Source organism: Anarrhichthys ocellatus, unplaced genomic scaffold, assembly GCF_004355925.1.
Source record: "Anarrhichthys ocellatus isolate YVR2014 unplaced genomic scaffold, GSC_Weel_1.0 scaffold3, whole genome shotgun sequence".
NCBI lineage: Eukaryota > Metazoa > Chordata > Actinopteri > Perciformes > Anarhichadidae > Anarrhichthys > Anarrhichthys ocellatus.
The window spans coordinates 17,923,761-17,946,227 of record NW_022280033.1 but is presented as its reverse complement, the minus strand read 5'-3'; the positions used below and the strand labels follow the sequence as shown (position 1 = coordinate 17,946,227).

Sequence of the window (22,467 nt, the reverse complement as noted above, 5' to 3'; positions counted from 1 at the left end):
CCTGTACCCATGCAGGGAAAACGCTGACACGCTGAGCAACTCCGGAGAACTTCATTCAGAAGTTTGTGGCAGTGACCAACTTCCAAGCAAGATCCCCTCATTATTTATTCATCACAAGTTCTGTGGCTTTGTCAGGAAGTGGCAGTGAAAGGTCAGCATCGGGATGGGACTCCGGAGGGGTCAGAGTCATTACAGTAACATTACTGTGGCAACCGCGGTCATTAAGCGGATCATGTGTCGGCTGAAAAAAAAAACAAAAAAAAAAACCTGCCCTGCAGACAAATATGGAAATGAATCTTCACTCATTTTGTTTTTGATGTTACCTTAAGACCAGATACTTTTAATACAAATTTTCGTTGTACTCGTTGCCAACCAACGGAGGTTGGATTTGTTAGGTTCAGGCATGAGGGGTGTGGGTTAGTCTAGGTAAAAATATCAGGGTAAGCCAATCGGAGGCAGAGTAGGGCGGGTCATGCCTTCCCCATCCTAGGAAAAAAGTAACACTGTGTGTCTGATGTCGTGAGTCCAAATTGCACCGACTTCAACACTGTGTGCCGTGGATTCTCAGCAATACATCCCCCGAGGGTGAAGTAGATCGGATGAACGGTTCTCGAGATATGCAAAGTACACACACACACCTACAGAGGTTCCTTGCTTGGCAGTTAGATTAGATGGATGAAAAGATGAAATATAGAAGGATAGGGCAGGTTTGGATTGATACAAAACTGCTAAATGTATGTCGAGGGGGTTATTGGCTCTAAAAGGTGATTGCTTTATGGCCGGTTTGGAGAGGAGGGAACGAACGCAGCAACCAATAATCTCTCTCAGCATTTGACATTTGTATCAAAATGGGAGTTGAAAAATATCAGAATCTATCCTTTAATGTGGCTTCTCAGCACTCTCCCAAGGGTGGTTGGATCTAATTTGCATGACTGTGGAGCAGGGATACCACCAACGCTCTGTACTGTCAGTAAAAAACGCCTAAGTGGGCCGGAGGGAAAACACATTTACAGTGGCTTCAAATACAAAATGACTAACAAGACATACAAAAGATATTGTTGGGTCTTTATTTCTTTAACCCGATTTCTTCAATAGCATGTCAATGAGAACCCTGGTTTTCCCTCAATCGAGGAAAGGGATTAACAGAAATCTGGTTAACTCGAGTTAGATTTCTAATGGAGACGGATGATCGCTGAAAAAGAGACTTGAGTATCAAAGTATCACTGAGGCAGCAGGAAACGACATCACTCATCGTTGTAACGCACTTAAAGTACGCCAGGCTTGGTTTAAAGCTCTGGGAGGGGGGGCTTCTTCTGCGTGTAAACGTAGTAGTTGTGAAACCCTCGCAAAAGACAGGAAGTTCACATCATTATTCACTGTTAAGGTACTTAAGGAATAAATCCTAAGCAGCTGTTTTGGCCCTAAAAAAAGTGTCCCCCGGTGCCCCGAGTGTAGCTCTTGAACATCCTGTGAAGCACTAAAACCTGAACAGCCCCCCCCCCCGCTATTCCGGTCATATTAACAGAAGGCCTGAGCTGGATGGAATTGTCCACCAAGGCACAGGTCTCCTCATTACAGTCTGAGCCAGACAGATGGCTGTTTTTACACAGCACTGTGGCCCTGATGCACTGCAAAAAAAACAACAACATCTCAGCTCGTCAATTTCTCATTTGTTTGGTCTTTAAGTCTTGAAAGAAAGAGGAAAAAATGCAAATTGTGGGAGAAAATCTCCCTCCGTCCCACGTTTGTGCAGCTGTGCAGATGCATGGTTTAATACGTTTCATCCTACTATTAGTTACTTTGATGTTGTCTGCTATATTCAAATTACAAATCCAAAAGATGATTGAAATCTGAAAATGCTTTGGTAACAGATTTGCACTGGTGGATTTTCTTCACTTAATTGAACAGGGACAAAGAAGATTTGAAGATTGTAAAAGTAGGTGTTAAATGAGGTGTTAAAATGAACATTTTCTATGTGGTGACATCAGGAAATATATTACTGAGTAAAACTCCTTCTATTTGATTGTGCTCTTAGTTTCCCCTCCAAATGAGTGCCAGGTCTGACTCGATTGTCTCTCCTGTTTCCTCCATCTGGATCTCCTCGAAGACCAGAGGCCCCCTACTTCTGTCACATTCATTAGCTCATCAGAGCTGAAATCCATCAAACCTGCCTGTTCCTTCATCAACGGTCTATTGAGAGGCGAAGTCCCGCCCCTTCCAGTGGACCAACATGGGAACTTATCTCGGAAAAGAATCTGTACACATATTCAACAGCGAAAAACAAATAATTTTTTGATCCTGTTTAAATCTTGCCATGGATTTTTGTCAATTTAAAAGGGTATTTCAGACGTCCAGAAATTGTGCAGTTGGTCGCAAAACTGTTAGACTGCGAAAATACGTAATTAGAAAGGCAACACACCCAAAAGTCACGTGGGTGATGTCTCTAGCTGCAGCTACGATGTTTATGGAAAGTACTCACACAAACTGGTCTTGCTTGTTTTTTTACTTCCTGGCTGACGGAAAAAAAAAGTTTCTGGATAAAATACATCGGGTAAGATAATGTTACATTTGTGCATGGAACCTAGCTCAGTTCCCTTGCTATGTTGTGCAAGACGAGAGTTGTAGTTCACCGAGTGGTTTCACGCAAAACTAAATGGTGCTACAACAAACTGGGATCCCTTGACAGGCAAAATTACCTTTTAAATGGACAAACATTAAACGTGTAATTCATGGCGCAAGATATTTGTCTCATGCTGTTGACTTACGTCCATCTTTCACCGATAGTTATTTTTGACCAGTTAGAAAAAAGAAGCTTCTCATTTCCTGCCACCTAGGTTTAAATCGGCTTTGGCTAACTAGCTAATCAAGCTAATGTTAGCTCCATGAGTTGGTTGAAAACGCGGGAACTGAAGCTACACATTCAAAATGTAAAAAATGAAATAAACAGATTATTGTTATTGTTTTCTAACAGAACAGTTTGGTTGCTTAGCTTATACTTATGCTTTGTATTTTCAAGCAGTATAATTTCATTACATGTTGCTATCTTACGTTACATTGCTGGGGTTTCTACCGTGCAAACCAAAAATCCAACAAAGAACGGAGCAGCGTCGCTCTCGTTAGCCTCAACGTTAGCCTCAACGTTAGCCTCAACGTTAGCCTCAACGTTAGCCTCAACGTTAGCCTCAACGTTAGCCTCAACGTTAGCCTCAACTCTGACAGCATCCACGACGGGCTTCCACACAGTTGGGAAATACTACAAACTATTAGTGGCGTTTAAGGTTACGTTGACAAACACATTTGTTGGTTAATGATGTAGTACGCTAACAGTTAGCCGGACATGCTACTGTTTCGGTTACTGCTCAAGTTACATTAGAGCAGGTTATTACTGTTTAATCCATTCCTTACACTTTCGTAAGTATCAATAAATCTGTATAGGTATTGCTATCAATATGATTGTCATTATCAGTCCCTGCAGACTTTTAATGTCCAATGGTTTAAATGCTTATACAGAGGACTTCCCATATGCCTATATAGAAAAGATATGATTCTGGGGGAAAAGCCAAATTTAAAAAGGTGGAATATCAGCAGAAAGTGTTGCACATTGCCAGTTAAAATTCTATAATTCTGCTACTGGATTTCAAGTCGCACTGTCAATTCAACCATAAACCATACTTCCTTTTTAGACTTTTTTTTTTTTTAGCCCCCGGCATGATAACACACAGCTCCCGGCCCTCCCTCTTTTTTTCCATCTCCCTCATTGAGCTCAGCACAGACCCAGTTTCTCGTTGCTCTCAGCCAGGCCAGTCTGTACCATCTGCAGTGTGCTAAAAGGTAGACCGAATAAACTCCTTTAAATTCCTCAAACAAGAATCCAAAAAGGTTATCTCGCACATTTTCAGCCTTCTGCTGTTAAGGCAAATAAGCCTCTTTGCTATATGCACCTTAACCTATTTACGTTCAAGCAATTCTCTGCGTCTGCATCATCTGGGAACAAGAAACAGAGAGGGAGCCACAGACTGGCTCAGGACCTATTTTGGAAATCATATTTATGGCTCGGTCGGGAGCAAAAGCAGCATCATTCTTTAATAGAGCATGCCAAAAGTATCTTACATACAACCAAGAGAGCCAATCGCAAGACGCCTCCGCTGTGCACACTACATGTAACATCAAAATACCTTGTGCATCCATGTTGTGTGTGAAATAACCTGAGAGGAAATGTTCTATATGCAGGCGGGCGAGTGATGGATGAAAACCACAACATCATCTGGATAACTCGAAAATGCTGCAGCGCTCAGTGGGCGTCACATTTATTTTCTATGACTGGTGCAGAACACATTCCCTACGAGATATGATCTGTTGAGTTGAGGGCACTACTGAGGAGAGTGTTTCTTTTTAAAAATGGTCCCCGCTCGCAACTCCATTACTTTGCGACCGAATGGAATATGGGAAGAGACATGTTCACCGTGGTGGATTATCTATTTAAAGCCAGCCTCCAGTCACGGCGTACCGAGATGAATGGTGGGAAATAAATCTAGAATCTGATGGTCTCATTTAGAAAATGTGAATGATAATATTAAGTACATGCATGTTCTCAGTTGTAGCAATTTTCATTAAGCCTCATCCTTTAGCTTCATTAGTTCATAGCCTTTACATTTTTTGATGTGGCTTCATTCAAATACAGGATGTGCCCTGTACGGTGGCTCCTGAGGCTCTTGCCCCCTTTGGCCCTTTTAGGTGTCCCTCTGATTCAATTAAAAAAGTATTATTACATCTCTTATTATTATCACATTCTTATAATTACTGTTGCGAAAAAGCCAGCCAAGATCCCATTCAACAAGTTATCACTTCAATTAGGCATTCAACTATTTTGAAGATTAAGTTGAGGAGGGAATCTAAATCTTTCATCTTCTTGAAATGTGAAGGAACATTATGCATTTGATCTTAATGTAGGTGATTTGCTCAGCAGTTATAGCTGATTGACGTGTTTGTCTGAAGAGTTCAAATCTAAGGAAATTGCAACCGCATGTTATCAATCTCCAAACACATCGGCTATTGGTCTGACGGCAACTTAGCCTTTGAGAGCAACGGCCAATATTTGAGGGGTTCAGATCTACGACCGAATTGTTTCACAAATAGCCAGTTAACACTACGTGAACAGTTGATATTTCTTTAGCTAATAAAAACCTAAATCATTCACAGACGATAGCCGATGCTTAAACGTGATTGATCAATACAACTCGGACTACAAATGGAAACCAGATACCAAAACTCCTGTCCCATTACCCACAGATTCAGCATTCACATGCAGATATCTGTTTATACACATCCGCATGTTACTGAATTGATTGTGTAACATTAGATATCTTAGCTCTGTAAAAGGACTAATGGTTGACTGCGGTTACCCAAGATGAATATAGCTTTACACATGAACTGGTGTTGCACATTTATTGCAGGAACTCTAAAGAGAGTTGACAGCAGCAGAGAGAGAAATAATTCATTGCTATTGTTGTGTAATACTAAATTACCCCTCAAAACTCTGTGCACGTCCCTTAGTTCAAGTTCACCTCAGTAAGTTTGTTTACTATATATTGATAGACTTTAAGCATGACCTAGTTTATTTTGAATGGATTCATGTTTTTTCTGATCATACTGTGTTAACCATATTCTCTGTTGTAATGTACAGACTATTGCATTACATGCAGCTATATTTAGATTTTCTTTATTAATTAAAGACTTATGATTGTGGCAGCTGTGCACAATATAAAACCCAGAGGTTCGCAACCAATCAGATACCAGCCTGTCAGTCATCTCCCAGCAGCCCCATCTTATCTGGAATCCTCAGGAGCCGGTCAGCGAAGTGAAATGACGACTTTTGAAAAGGATTTATTCATATATTCATTGGGCATATTAGCAATTCAATGCATTAGACCCGTTTAGTATGGAGCAGAAGAAAGTAACAATTTTGAGGCAGAATGTTTTGCAAGCTATTTGCATATGAATGAAGACATTTTCACCTGGACTGAAACCCCGGTGAGATGGAAGATTGTGGCCGTTGCTGTGCTGTGCCGGTCGAAGGGCCGAAGCACCGACGGAGTGACGGCTTCTGAGACCAATTCTCTCCGAGCAGTAATGGACACTAAAGTGTTCCTAATTAATTCCGTAACATTATCTACAAAATGCTAATGGTCAGCATGAGCCAATCTACTGTTAAACTGCAGGCGAGGTTTTCATTGTTAACTTCTAATTCGGGAACACCTGCTATTTAGATTGCATTTGAATTCTTTTTTTGTCACAGGTAAAGGTCATTTTGTTTTTCCAAAGAGGCAGGGTTGGAAGCCAGGGGTGAGTCCAGGGATCTTGCCAAATTTCTCCGCTGGCTGGGGAGAGAGCTGGCTGAAGAACTGGCATATTCACCAGACCAGGCTCTGGATTTTTCTAGCCTCGAGCCAGCACGACTCATCCGATAAAAAGGAACCCACGGTGCTTTCCACGGGACAACGCGGCCTAAAATCCTAGTAAATAAAGTTTACTTCATAACATTACAAATGGATGACTAATTAAGCTTATGATCTTTAGTATTTATTTAAAGTGCAAGACACGAGATTCCGAGTGATTCGATTGCCTCTCAACGGCTTTCAACATGGCGTCGACTAAGCCGGCGGCTCGTAGCTAACAGCTCAAACTATGGCAAACGTGCTGACAGCTAACAGTGTTAACCTGAGGGGGAACCGACGTATGAGAGCAGTGCAGAGCGGCGGCCGTGAGCTAACCGGTGGAGCACGCTAACATGCACCAAAAGCACGACAGTAAGCAAAATGGTGTACGTCAAAACACACTACTCTGCCTGTGTGTTCTCGGTAACGAAGGAATATGTCACCCAGTGCAACAGGCTGGCTCACTGATGTGTTTAATAGCTTTTGGACAACAATGGAGCTGTATGGCACAGAGGACCTTCAAGACATACAGACAATATTTGTTAATGGAATACATTCATTGCTGGTTTTGGTCTTTTCATGGGATTTGTTGAGAAAAATAAAGAATATCACCGTACTCATCCTTCACTGTGCTGCGCTCACTTGTATTCACTTGTTTATCATTTGAATATAAATGGGGCCTTGTTTGAGGACGAGCACAGAAAGTACACCAGCTGTATCTACATAGTAGAGTAGAACTCGCTGTCACGGTCCAGGTGACAATGAATTCAGCGCCGGCATCCGCCAGACTGGTCCGGCCCCGTGCAACAGGGAACTTGAATGGTGTTGCAGTTAATAAGCAAATACAATTGAAGGGGGGGGGGGGGGGAATAGAATTATTGTGGGCTATGTACGGTTTATACTCGGCTCCAGATTCCACGTCTCCAAGCAGCGGGGAAGGACGACAGCGCCGGACCGTGAGACGCTGTCACACCGTCGGCTGTAATCTCTGACCACCAGCTGCACAGAGCACCTATTTATCTCTCCTTAAGAGAGCTCTTCAGAGGTGGACACACACACACACACACGCGCGCACACGCACAGAGTAAAGTAAATATAACGATTGCTCTGTGGATGGTGTCAGAAGCACGGAGTCTTTTGATGCGGCGGAATTCAAAGTCACGGACGACAAATGTCAAGGAATGCTGCACCTGTACGCCTCATCCTCGATGTTCACTTTTAATAGTCTTGAGCTCTGGCGCGTGAAACTAACTTTGTTTTTTTTGGTACAATCACTATTTAATCAGTGCTAAGAAAGGGGAGGCGGCACTAATAACGAGGAGCTCGGCAAGCTGTTTCCTGGAGTTAATCTCCGTAGGGTCAGCCGGGGGCGCCTGGCAGCCAGAGAAGCAACGATTGAACAACACATTCTCGCACTCTAAATAAAGCCACCGCAGTTATTCACCCATACGTTCTAAAAATCTTCTGAGGAGCTCTAATGAGGCAATAGGAGCGGCAATTAGAGAATAACGACGGCAGGTCCAACGTGGCTTGTGATGAGAGCAGCTATTTTTACACTCAGGTTTGAAAGAAACAGTAATTCATTAATAAGTCAGCAATTCATATTCAACACATTATTATGTTATACACTGTAAACAGCCAACTGCAAGGGGGAAGTTTCACATCTTCTTCAATACAGCATGATGTTCATTTAGTAAATTATGGTCCCATTTTCAGTCAAATAGGTGATGAAGCAGGTTTAGGGTGTGGCTACCTAGTGATTGTAATTAATTGCCAATTGCCTTTTTGGCTGCCTAAAAACATCTTATTCAGCGTTGGGTTGTGCTTAGCTCCACCCTCTCGTGTCACTTCTGGTTTCAAAAAGCCAAGACAGCAACGGCCAAAAACCAAGATGGTGACGACCAAAATGCGGATCTCATAAACTGTAGTCCATGAACCAATGTGTGACATTGCAATGACTATACGTCCACTTCTTATATACAGTTCATGGGTAAAGATTATTTGGGTAAAGATGCTGTAATAGATAGTGTTGACATTTAAAGGAGCAATAGAGGAGCTATATTCAGACCGGTCTCATTCTCAGGGTGTCAAAACAGATGTTTTGACACAGCCCTGTGTGTCTTGATACCAACGCACAAGGCACCCTTTAGCATTTGTATAAGACGCACAGGCCTTCAAGCAACTCCAATGTCTTCGGCAATATTAGACACTCAGAGCAACTGCTCAGGAAGTCAGGTGGCGTATGAAGTCCGACAAAACGGGGTGGACGAATGGGTCAAACAAACACAGGACATTCACCCAGGAGACTGCTGTTCATGTCTCTTCCTAAACCTAACCAGGTAGTTTTGTTTCCTAAACCTAAGTGATGTGAAGGTCCTGAACAAGAGTCCGTATGTGTCGAGTTAAGAATGAGCACGAGATGCTTTATTAGTTTTCAAATGTATAAAAAAACGATGATACAAAATATAACATCTCAAACGGCAGCTGTTGTAAAGCGTGAGTCTTCCTAAATGTTCTGGAAACCATTCCACCGAGGCTCAATGTGACCCATCTGCTAGTGTCTGAAGACTAATTATATATTCCACTGAGATGCTCTGTCCGGCTCTAACTCCAGCCTCTTCACCCCGTTGCTGGATGGGTGGATGATGTTCATCAGGTCACTGGATAATGATCCCACAGGGCATTGGAGAGTTAACAATAACAAGAAAGCATCCACTTGACTGAAAGAAGAATCCTATTTAGTTTGGGAAAGAGAATTTTCTTCTGGAAGTGACCGGCACGACTGAAGCATACCAATTAAAAAAACAACAAAAAAAAAAAAACAGTCCATTTGGTCATGCAGGTAATTCTTTAGCTCAACTTCATTAAATCCAAGAGGTACTGTCTCCTTCAATTTCATTAAAACTTTAGCTGGACTGAAGGCATCAATAGTCTAATACAAAATAACTTCTGTGGTATAAAACAGTGAACAGCTCCTTCAGTGCTCTTTTATTAACTGAGGGATTCCTAACGCTGGAGTATTACGCTGCCAGAGTTATGAAAGAAGACGAGGTGTGGAAAATATTGCAGCAGACTGACAGGCCCGTAGGCAAGAGCCTCCAACTGCGCTCAAAATAGGAAGCGAGGAAGTTCATTACGAGCCTTTAATAATGCGTTTCATCCATCATGGAGGAGATATTAAATACTGCCACTACAATGTCACAGGTATCTGTAACGGGTCAGAGTGCAGTGCTTGTTGAAACGACAAAGAGCAGCAGGTAAACCTCATATATAGCACCAGCAGATGATCTGTGTAATAGAGCTGGGTGACATATAAACACAATATTGTTCTACAACACTAGAGTTTGTAAGAGTTTGGTTGTTGCATTATCATGAAGTAGCAAGTTTTGTGTTTTCCTATTCTTAAAGGCTGAATTAAAGAGTAAAAACCATTCTGACTGACCATCTGGCTTTTCTAGCTGAACCGACTCGCACCAGTTTGGTTATCATACTGGAATTATTCATGATTCTCAGTCTAAAAGTTTTACTGTATTTAAAAATCTTCTGACCTTATCTATCCTACCAAAAGGCCTTTTACGCAACGTGCGATTAATTTGCAATATATTTTCTCCAACTGTTGCCGTCACAGAGAACACAAATATTACGTGGGCCAAAAAAGCAACACCATTTTCGACGAGGTCGTTTTTCTGAGCTTCCGCACGCCATCAACCAATCACGTTGTACAGAATGGACATACACTACAACAACACGGAGGCTGACTTGATTTGTTGTTGGCCTTAAGACTTGTTTTTAGGTTTCACCATCTCCTTTATAGATATTTTATGACAAAATCCGCATAAAACTAAATTCAAAATCTAGAGGAGAATGTCCTGAATGAAGAGCAAGAGTCTGCGCAATATCAAATAGCCCTAGTTAATGGAAGCCCTTCTCACATGATAGAAAATGATAAGGTGAATGATGCCTGCATTCTATTGAGCTGCTTCAGTTTCGGGCTCCTGGTATCGCACGTGCTGGCTCGCTGTCACCCGGTCAGGGTTTCCTGGGACACTTGGACGGAACAGATCCATCATTGATGTTATTAGAAACACTTGTGCTTTTCGTAACGTCCGCTTTGAAAAAAGGCAGACTATCCAAACATCTAAATTTTCCATCAGATTATCCTCGTCTTAAAATCATAAAATCAACCACCTGTGTTCAGTATTTACAGTCATCGGTCACAGTCAGACAATGCTTGTCAGATGAAACGGGCGACACAGGACAGACTCTCTTACCACCTTCCTCTGGTATCAGGTGATGTGTTGGTAGCTTATCTCTGTCCTTGTGTGCCCGGCCTCTACAAAAATACAGAAAAAAATAAAAGCACAAACTCCCTTTCTGCCGCTCTAAATCTTTCATATGTTTGGAAATAGTGATCTAGGTCTGCGGCCCCGGAACTCTGCCTCAACCTCCGGCTCTTCTCCATTCACTCCGACCTCCCTCTGCTTAATCCCAATGTTACTCCCTCCTTGAACAAATGCACGCTCAAACTCATATCGCGCTTCAAAGCGGAGCATCGCTGTTAGGATGGCAGCAAACTGTTTACCTTACCCCTGATCCCCTCCACTGCACTGCTATAGTTAGCGGTCCTATCCATTGTTGTCAGAAGGTCTAAAGCTCCTGGGACAACACGGCTTGCAGAGAGGAGAAAAAAAAAGGGCGGGGTGTTACATTTAGTGGACTCAAGTCAGGAAGCTGCAGATTTTTCTGTTTTCTAGGTCAGGTAACTGCCAAGTCGGCCAGAAGCCTCTGACTGAGACACATGGGGAAACAGGAACAGATAGAAGACCACTGCTCGAGGGGAGGAAGGACAGGGGAGAGTGCCTCTCCTCTAGACTTCAGCAGAAATATTCTCTACATTAAGTGCTGACATCCATCAATCCCTCGGATTAACTGTCAGTTTGTGTTTGTGTGCTGTCGCAGCAAATGCAAAATAGTTGTACAGGGTTACCTGAAAACACGCGCACAAACTCTTGCCGATGCTGCATTTGGGCGAGAGTGCTTTAAGCGAGGGCAAGGCGAACGCACTTTCAGGGTCTGATGAACATGTCATCTGGGGAGAAGAAGGAATAATTTGCTCTTTCATTTGCTTCATTCCGCTGGATGTCTTCTGCTCCGCGGCGGCTGCTGTCAGCCCCGCAGGAAAATGAAAAGTGTTTACTGAGCTTGGCCGTCCATTTTTTTTTTTTTTTTTTTGCACAAATCCTGGATGCACCATTACAGCAGGCATGAGCATTAACAAGCACAGTCATGGATCAAGTGATGCTTTGTAGAGCATCAGACAAAGTGTGAGAATCACCTTATACGGATGAATGCAAATGCTGCATAACATGACACTGCACATCAGGACCTTGCAAAGACGCTCCTCTTAACAGCCTGAGAGTGCTTCAGCCTTCAGAGCAGCCTCCACGGAAAATATGGAACATTATACAGGGATTTCAACCAAATGGCTCCATGTTCAAACATTTCAAATACAAGAATTTATGCAAGGTAACATGAGGCCAGGTCAAGTGTTTCCATCATCTATTAGGTTTCCTATCAATTTCTTTATTTGGTTTATAAAATATCAGAAAATATTTTTAAATCCCAATCGTCATTTCCCAGAGCACAAGGGTTTATCTTCAAATGTCCTGTTATCTACATCTATTTCTCTATAGTTGCTAAAAAAAATGATGCTTGAAAAATAGTTGCCGATTCTTTCAGATTAAAATTTAAATAAAATTGAAAAAGAATCAAGTTTTTTGTGTTATTGTCACAGATGTACACAATGAAATCCAGCCTCTGCTTTAAACCCATCCCAGTATTAGGAGCAGTGGGCAGCTACTATACAGCGCCCGGGGAACAGGTTGGGGGTCGGGTGCCTTGCTCAAAGGCACCTTGGCAGCGCTCGGGAGGCCAACTGGCCCCTCTCCAGCTACCAGTCCACGCTCCGCTCCTACTCTACTGTGACTGACTGAATGTAACCGACTGAATTTATCTTGACATTGACAAAAACAAAAAGAAAGGTATTCAGTGACATCGTGTCGTGGCTGAGAGCCAACATGATTATTAAGGTCGCTCACCTGGTAGAGCGGGCGCCCATGAACTAAGGGATAAGTACCTCACCGCAGCTTTCTCCCTCTCTGCCGTTCCTGTCTTCAAACAAATCAAATCAATAATCAAATAAAGTTAAAAAAAATTTGTTAATTATTGGCACCGGGGCCGACCCTGTGTATCCAATCAGTGCATCCCGTACAAATATCCCATAAAAGACTTTCAGTTCGAACTATTGTTTGCAGAGATTAAAGCAGAATTCTAATTATTATGTAGCAGTTTTTCTAAAAAAAAAAAATAGAAAAAAAAAAAAAGAAAAACTTACACGAAAAAAGACTTTGAAGTCGCTCTTGTATGAAGGTGGGAAATTATAAGGACCACAAGCTGATTACGTGCATCCCCGAATGTAAAGGAGACTTATGATGCACAAAAAGAGCCCGAAGGCTTTTCTCAAGTGTACTCACTTTAGCTTTACTGGAGGTGTTAGAGGCGTGACAGCATGTTTCATTAAAGGTTATACGTCTCATACATATTCATCACCATGATAGAGATACATTTTCTTTTTCATATCCCCATGATGAGCATACCGTTTTGTAACAGATACCGTCTGATATAGCAAGCACTCCTTCAAAATTGAAGCAGAGCAGAAATCAGTCAGGGATATACAGTAACTGACCATTAAAATGATTGACACCCTGCCTGCTACCTTGATCTCTGTCTTGTTAACCAACACGATGTTTCGGTTCAGGTGTTTGACAGCTCGCTCCGTTTTCTACTTGGAGGTTTCACTCCCTGAGCTCTCCGTTAAAGGGAACGTTACTCACTTCGCCGTCAGTGTGCCTGCGGGACCGACCGCAACCCTCACACATATATATATTTGCTCCGCCGAAATGTATGAGCACTTTAGCTCTCACAGTTTATTGACTGAATCACTAAGCCCTGCATCCATTAGTTACAAGCGTTCTGCTCTGAGGTGTACAGTAACTGTGGAGGATTTGCACAAAAGGTAGACACAAACAGCTTCTCATTTCTAGATGGGGACCGTCAATTTTTGCCATTTAAAATGAACATCAAAATTGTCGTAGCTTGCTAGGTAATTAAGCGTTCGGTCCATGAGCTGGTTGACTTTTTAATGTTTCATGCTGACTCGTATCAAAATGCGAACCCTGTAGAAAGATCTTGAGTTGATGGATATTATTCTTGATAAAAGTTGAAGATGTTACAATACAATTTTTTCTTCCCGATATCCATTTTACATGGCTGTGAAAACATCTCCTTCAAACGACCGTGTTTATTCAAGTGTCTCGTCAAAAATACAATTTTACAAGATTAAATTTATCATAACGTCATGATTTACCTTTCGCCCAATACCCATTTTTACTGTGAAGCGCTGCATCATAATGCAACCTCCATTAACGTTAGGTCTGTTAGTCAGCCGAGCTGGACTCTGCCGCCTACCTGCTGCTAACAGCTAACGTTAACTAGCACTCCTACAGATTTCAACATGGATGTGTTGTTCACAATGGAGCATTGTAAAGGTGCGTTTACACCAAACGCGGCGCGAATTATTCGCACGAGTAGATTACATACAAAATGGAGTGACGCGAATTTGCGATGGCGCAGCGCATTTGGCACACCGTTGAAATACACAACGGACACCTTTAGCAACCTTTCTATTGGACAGTTATGCTGATAAATGTTGGTGAATCATACCTAAAAAATGGAAATGTATAGGACTGTATCTTCAAAGGTTATATTTCAAATATCTTCTCATCCATCCAGATGTCCAGGATAGGCGGTTCTATTGATGATGAAAGGACATTGAATTTGCAGGTTGATGGAATTCTTATCTTAAGCGAGAGTCATTTTTCACCACAGCTCTGTATCAGATTTTCATAAGAAAATGAAACCATATCCTAAGAAATAACACTGAACACTGTCACACTTTTGCAATTCATTCTCCGTTGAGCCGAGTGGATACCAAAAATGTGGAGGTGGAACAAAACTCTCTGTCCTGTTTCTGGCTAACAAAGGCAGGAAAGTTAAATAATGACACAGTACATGTGAATACTTCAATTCTGTGGTATTCTCTGGGGAAGAACAATTGGAAAGATAATGAATACAAGCAAGAATTTTACCCTATTATTAGTGAAAAAGCAACGGAAAAAAAAGCATTTTTACATTTCAAGCAGCTTCATGAGGCCCTGGAACTATTTCCTCCATGTGGCCCTTGCGTCTTCTTCTTCTGCTTTGCATTGTGAAGCCTTTCGAGGAGTACTGTAATGGAAGAGCACACGTTTCTGGGCTAATAGGTCGCAGAGGGCTTCACTGCAGCCGGGCTGGACTCTGCAAAACCAACTCTCATATGAGCTCTTCACACCTGTAGCTAGAAAGTAAAGAGGAGGGATGTCTTTATTGGCAGGAGGATTCTCAGGAGTGTGCTGCCCTGCAGGGCTAATGGAGAGAAGAAAAGTAAAAAAGGCAACAACGCTTTCATCATATCCTGACCTTTAACACGGACGCCAATATCTTTCCCAGATATGATGAGGGTGTCACAACCTCCCTCGCTGTCCTTTCCCCCTCGCTGTATCATCTCCTTCTCTCTTCCACTCCCACTTATTTTCCAGCATCTCTATTTCGACTTCCATCACACTCCTAATGAGGGTTCATCCCACTGAAGTGCGTGCGCGCTACAGGGTACGAAGATGTCGAAACCCACCAGCTGAACTCCTGCATTACCTTTGACCTAACATGTCTCTCTCCATCCCGCCTCTTCTCCTTCCTCTCTGCTTGGATGTTTACCTGTCCGTCGGACTGTTGACGACCAGGAGCTGTGATAAACTGCTGTCATGTCCTCTCTCGAGTGTCAACTAATCGCCTTAATGAGCCCCGTGGCGGAAGCGACGAGATGGGAGCGACAGAGGGGGGCAGAAGTGTGATGCTCCTGGTGAAAAGGTAGCGAAGAGGCGAGAGAGAGAGAGAGAGAGAGAGAGAGAGAGAGAGAGAGATATATATAGGGAGAAAGGGCAACGGGGGAGCGAGCAATTATCTACGACTCCGTTGCCGCGTACGGCCATCCGGCATGGCGCGTTACAAACGATCTATATTCTCCACTGCTGTGGAAATAATCACACCAAGCTACCATCACTCTTCCCCCCCTACCACCACCAGGGAGAGGACAGATGCGCCAAAGCATTATCGGGAAGAGTAAAGCTTTAAACAATATTAATGCCATCTTTTATTCTCAATAATATTGTATTGCTTTTGCCGAAACAGGTGTCAAGGCCATAAAACACCCTTGAATTGGATTGCGAGAGGAACGGCGGAGGATCGAGAGAGAAACTAGGCCCGATATATTAAAAGGGAGAGGGTGAGAGAGAGGTATCTGTGCTGATATAGAAGGAACAGGGGCCGTCGGAGTGTTAACTGTACATCTGGGTCATGTACACAACTGCTATGTATAGGTAGGCACTGATGCGACATATCTTTGGAAAGCTAAGATTCTTGTGATTCCATTTATGCAAACCATTTCAAGATACAATCACAACAACAGGTACAATCAACGCCTCTGTCAGACCACCAACCAACAAACAAGCTGTTACAAAATCGAGGCAACTCACCGATGAAGCTTTATAGAAGTCCACCCATCGATAATGTTCCAACAAAAACGGTCTTGTTACATTGCCAAAGGTCCAGACGATCCAATCCAGTAAAATATTTAGTCCAAAACACATTATTACTTCCATAAATACCCACGGACCGCTGTTGCATCATTTCAAATTAGCCGGCAGATATGCCTAATTATTTATATATTTTCCAACGTAACTCCAGTTCGCATGTAAACATTGATGGTCTCTGTGTCTCAAAATGGCGGCTGCACTCTGACCTTTAGATTGACACCTCATTTGACCCAATAGGAGCTTCCATGTCCTGTCTAGAGCCTACACTAGCCAACGAGAGTCCGCATTGAAGGAAAGTGCCTGCCCCTCTTCTTTCGTGTAAAGCTTGAGCCAATTGCAACCGATCGTTCTGATGACTGACGCTTCGTATAGCCAATGAAATTTCGAAAACAACAATATACAGCTTCAGGGGTTGGATTTAGAGGCAGAACACGGAAGTCACCTGCGTAACCGCGAGTCAGGTCCCTACATCCGTGCGCTAAATGCAAAGTGTGGTTTTTGAGAGTTTGAGAATTTAGGAAGTGAATAATGGTGAAATAACTTATAGATTACTGTATTTAGACATAAATAAGCTTTAGATTGAATTATGAATACACATTTTTACAGAGCCTGGGTATGTTACCATGGGTCTCCAAATAGCCTTTTTTGGAAAGCGCCTCGACATACCATTAGAAAAACATGTGTAAAATATTAATTTTCCGTGGTATTGTTATCAAATTTGAACTTGGACTAGGTAAGGCTTCATGCTGTGGTCCCATTGTGTTTTCCAGCTAATAAGTCCCAGCTATAGTCATCTACAGGCATCTGTTTGCAAATAAATATTCAGGCGGAATTATAAACTTCAGAGTGTTACCTTTCAAAAGAGACCAAAACCATGCATGCACTCCAAATGGTTCAAGAACAGCTTTCAATTTACTTTGGGTATGACTTGGATGGCGTTTTAGGCTATTTTACTGGAGTGGCAACAGGTTTTAATACATTGACGATCAAATTGATTCGATTGGTCTGACAGAGCTGGCTGACCAGTGGAAAGCTAAATAGCGACAGGGTCAGTGACTGTATGAACCATAGACCCAGACAACCACGGTTATGGAAAGTTATAGTTACACATCGTCTTGAGGGTTAGCCTTGACTACTTCAGTCAGGCCAGCTGTCAATCACGTAAGCATCAAATGACTAATTAAAACCAAACTAATCAGAAAAATTAACACTTGAACATACATCAGCATGATAAGAACTGCAGAAATCAACCCCATCAGCTAATGTGGGGGCTTTATGACCTATACTTATGGGGAGCCGTCATGCCGCCCATCTTTACATACAGTCTGTGGTTGGTAACCTTTATCAGACTGATTTTGAGGTGTGTCAAGTGGCGTAGATCTAGCAGAAGCCCGGAGTGCAACCTGCAAATGTGCATCGATGACTCCGGGGCTGATCACACCGAGAAGCGTCGCTACAGACGCATCCGCTTCATCAACACGTCGGCAAAGCAGGTCAGGCAAAACAGCGCGGTGTGACAGCGACACTGCGTGCTAAAAAAAGATCATACGTTATTAACGGACGATGGACAACGTGTACACTCGCTCCCTTACATAGTCAATAGCTCTCTTACATTCCAACAGTTATAGCTAACTAGCTAGCTAGCCCTACCACATCTATCGGCATTAAAACAGGAAGGCAGTGGTAAAGTAGTAAAGCCCGCCTCTTGCTTGACTTGATTGGCTGCCTGGGCCAAGTGTGACATTGACGCGGGGTGCGACTCCGCGCCTGGCCCTGAAAAGTTCAGATTACTGCGCATCTAAAAAGGGCGGTTTGAGGGCAGTTTGTAGTTGAAGGAGCGAGGGCAAGAAAAGCGGTAGAGAAAGATGCATCCCCTAATACTGTGCGTAGAGCAAGAAGGAGAGACAGAGAATTTGAGTAAAACCAGTGTCTGTCTGCCAGGTTTGCAGATGGCTTTCCTCTCACAGCCTCTTCTTTCTCAGCTCCAACCTACCTCACGAGTCCCCACTGTGCAAAAGCGAGCACGGCAACGCACACTCTAACAAACACACACACACATCTACAGTACCGCACACCAAAGAGCCCATTTTGTTGGCACACCTACCCAGGCTGGAATATACAGATCATGTTTCACAGCACTACAGTGTGAGGTAAACACCTCTACGTTCTGTGATCCACTCTTTACATTTCTCTCACACACACCACTGTTTTTGTGTCGTGCTTTTGTATTTTATTACGGTTCAAACAGCATTTTAGACTAATATAGATCATTATAGCAACATTTCATTGAGTAAATAATAATGTAACATCAAGATGATGCTGTTTGTTTTGGGTGCAAAAAGTAGACATTGATGCAAAGCGTCAAAAGATAAGTGTTCTTATTCAAAATGATGGTTCTGTCTCGCTTCTGTGCCGACTGGAGGTCGAGGTTTACCCGTCTTCTTTACCAAAGCCCTGCTAACGCACACCAACAAGGCCTCTGTGTGTTCAGTGGACTCACGCTGTTAAGTATTCAGGAACAGCAGGGAGCGCAGAGTGTTTTGTGGCCACAGTGGGCCAGAAACACACAGACAGGATGACCTCCAACGAGGACAAACTTTATATGGACGTCTCACTGAGCATCTGGCCGACTGTGCGAGTGCAGTTTGTCTGCATCAAAGTGTGTGCGAACATGACTGTGATGCAGATCTCGGACAAGAGCCGCACCTCTTCCCGCATCTTTCTTAAACAGGAGAGCAGCTTATCTCAAGCTCTTTAGGGTTCACATTTTAAAACTAAAAACATGATTGAACAATTATTTCCATGTGGCCTTTATTCCAAACATAATTTAAATAATCTAATGTGTAAAAAAAAAAAAAAAAACGAGGCCTGCATGGGGCGTATCTCCCGGCTTGCTGCAGATTCCCCTTCAGTATCAAGAGGGAAGTGGCAGCAGCTTGAGGGAACGAAGCAATAAGTAAAACAATTTACATAAATTCACATGGTAATGTATTCAGCATCGGGCAAGGACTTCCCATATAACGGAGGGACGTGTTTTGGAGGAAAAAAAAGATTGTCTTTTGAGGAGAGCAAAGCAGAAAGAATTTGCAAAAAGGCGTGCGCAGACACCAGAGTAATGAACAAATATTAGCCGTGATGTTTGGGATTCAAAATGAAGATAAACTATTCCGATCTCTGGAGCCCGACTGTGTGTCGACGCGCGCGCGCACACACGCTGCGCCCCGAATTCATTTCTGGAGTCTCACAAAAGGAATCCTTCATCTAAAAAATTGCCCTGAAAGTTAATCCAAAATGTCAGTTTTGTTTTTTTCAACAATGGCCACCAATGACGATATTGGCAACTGAGACAAGCTTGAAAAGGGCTGCTGTAATTTGGTTCCACAATATGCAGAACACACACACACACACACACACACACACACACACACACACACACACACGACAAGTTTTCCTCCCTGCTGCATTCAGCCCAACGTGGTGACAAACGCAGCCACAGCATTGTGCTGCTCTGTAATTAAATGGAGGAGTGGGGTCAACACTCCGAACGGGTCGGCTGGCATGAGATGCAAAGTAAATTGGCTCTCCTCTGAGTGACTTCACAGAAGGAATTACATAAGCCGCATTTATAACTATTATTAAAATAGAATCATTATTTATCTCTTAAGCGCCATAATGTCATGAGAGCTGAAGTGTAATCTCTCCCGTTCTGCCCCGGCCTTCGCCGATTCTTCAGCGGAGATAATGACTGTGCAGGTCGACTGAAGGCGCTCACACACACACACACACACACACACACACACACACACACACACACACACACACACACACACACACACACACACAGAGTAAAAAAAAAAAAATAGAGGTTACATTACCTTTCCAAAGCTCCCTTTCCCGATAGCCCGTAATATCTGAAAGTGGTCAAAGTTCACTGTGAGGAAAAAGAGAGGGAGGGAGTGAGTGAAGGAATCCATCAGCGTGGGGTTCAGCTTTGAAACAAGGAACAGGACATGTAGAGCAATTGTTAAGTATTAGCACAGTGACACAGTTGATATTGTTACGGGCCTGCAGCCCAACACGTTGGATTTGGATTAACCGTGAGCTTAAGAGTGCCGACTTGAAGCATGAATTTGAGGGTGTTCACATCTACATTATGTGAACAATGCAGGAATTGCAGTTTACACAGTGCCCCCACTTTTATGGGACAGAAAGTAATTGAGCAAGTTAACTGAAAGTCATTGCAGTTAATGGTTAGTTTTCTCGAGGCTGATGCTGCAGAATGTTTAAATACAACACATTTATTATTCAAAATAACACCATTACTACCGTTCATGAGGACAGTGCCGTGCAAAATCCTGCTAGCTGCGGCAGTGATGACTTTAAGAATCATGCCGGCACAAAGTGAAGAGGAGGAGGAGGAGGAGGAGGAGAGAGTAACGGGGCAGACTGATTCCAGCCAATCCAGAGAACAGGGGCGAGAGGAGGCCGAGGATCTCCCAGCAGGCGATATTGCTAGTGCTAGCTCATGTAGTGACACAGTTAAAGGAGCTAGCCAATTAGCAGCAGCAGAGCCGATGCCGTACCACTCAGATAACTGAACTCATGTTTGTGGTGTTGTTGGCTTTAAATCCTACATTGTTGAGATACAGGTGAATGTATTTCTAGCGAGTCCAACCCTCGTCTACAGCCACGCTCACTTGGGCTGGACTTACACAAATGCTAAGATTAGCATTAGCATGCTAACATGATCACAATGACAACAACATGCTATTGTAATGGTAAACAAAACACAAAGTATAGCTGTCATTAGGACATGATGATGGCGCTAAATGGAAAGCACAAGGATCACATACGTTATTACAATTCATCCTCAGGGGAACATGAATGTCTGTAATGTCATGGCAAACCATCCAATAGATGCTGACACATTTTGTTAAAAAAATAAAGTAAAATGTTAACCGCACTATGGCGCGAAAGGAAAAGTCAGGGGATCACGACAAAGCAGGGTTCATCCTCTGGGGACCTTGAATGTCTGTCCAAAAACATTGCACGGCAATCCATCTAATAGTTGAGATATTTTAGCCTGGACCAAATAGTGCACCAACCAATCGGCAGAGCCATCTCTCTAGTGTTGAACACTCGTCAAGCTGAAAATCAGCACTTCGACATAATAGTCGCCGTTTCATATCAAATCCATTTGGCTGGAGTACAGAATCAAAGCAGTGGAAACCATATTATTGGTTTAAGAATTTCTGATCATGCCTGCTGCACGATTCTTTCCTCTCATAACTTTATGAGGGCTCTGTTGAACGAATGACATTAATGAAAATGTCTTATCAGAACATCAGAACTTGAAACACATGACACATAAAATGTTCAGAGCTGAAATTAAAAAAAGAGGTATAGCTATTAGCTATGTCACAAAAAATAAACAAAGCCAGGAAAACTTATCAAGATTAACAATTGCAAGCGTTAATTTAAGTAAATTTCCAAGAAGAAATTTAAAAAAAGATGATCTCTAAATGAAAATATTTAATACAGATCCCCAGTTTATCAATTGGGAATGCTGAGAGGAGGCAAAGACAGAGGAAACTTATTTCTGAAAAACAGCCAGCTCACGGCACTGCAATCAATCATCTTTGTTTTGCTATATTAATATGTGTAATGGCACTGTCAGTTGTTTTTGTGGATGTGTGCTCTGCTTACTGATGGAATCGTCCGATATGTGGGTTTAAATACGATCTTGAGAGGGAGGTTGGCTGGGTGGGACGGGTGAGGAGAAAAGCCTTGTAAAGAGGAAAAAGAAACACCACGAGGATGTGATGCAACATATTACATGTTCTGTTAATTCAACTTTGTGGTGGGGTGGAAACTCTGAAGGCTCAGCATGAAATCTTTTAGGGTTATAAGCAGTCTGCGAAATTTTATACTGAAGTCCTACACAGTCTCAATGCGCAAAATACAAGACTTCATGGATGCAAGCCAAGGCTACTGTACACAAGGCTACTGTACACACACACATACTATATATTGTTAACAATAACCACTCACACAACAGAACAACTACGCTCTACAACAGAATCCAAACAGCACACTCGCCTCTCTTGCTAACCGGACACACATGCACACGCTAGTAAAGTCCATTACCATCAACTTTGTTTGGCTCATTTTCTGTACATATCATAAAGGCTTAGTGAAATCAGCAAGCCAGCTAGCTTTCTGAAATCTCCATGGTATTAGCCAGTACTAGCCAATCACAGCCCAGTGGGACTAGCCAGTACTAG

The 22,467-nt window shown here is 42.7% G+C and overlaps 1 protein-coding gene across 3 annotated transcripts in view; it reads right to left on the bottom strand.

Moving 5' to 3' along the window:
- Positions 1 to 22,454, bottom strand: part of stk32c (serine/threonine kinase 32C) — a 51,104-nt gene extending 28,650 nt beyond the window's left edge. The window contains exons 1-2 of one of the 3 annotated variants that reach the window (XM_031841533.1): positions 21,890 to 22,454; positions 20,059 to 20,114 (exon numbers count right to left, since the gene is read on the bottom strand). In XM_031841533.1, the coding sequence (XP_031697393.1) occupies positions 20,059 to 20,114; position 21,890 (57 nt within the window). In that variant the 5' untranslated portion in view covers positions 21,891 to 22,454. The other 2 variants (XM_031841526.1, XM_031841541.1) reach the window with 2 other exon arrangements.
- Positions 22,455 to 22,467: the final 13 nt, after the last annotated feature.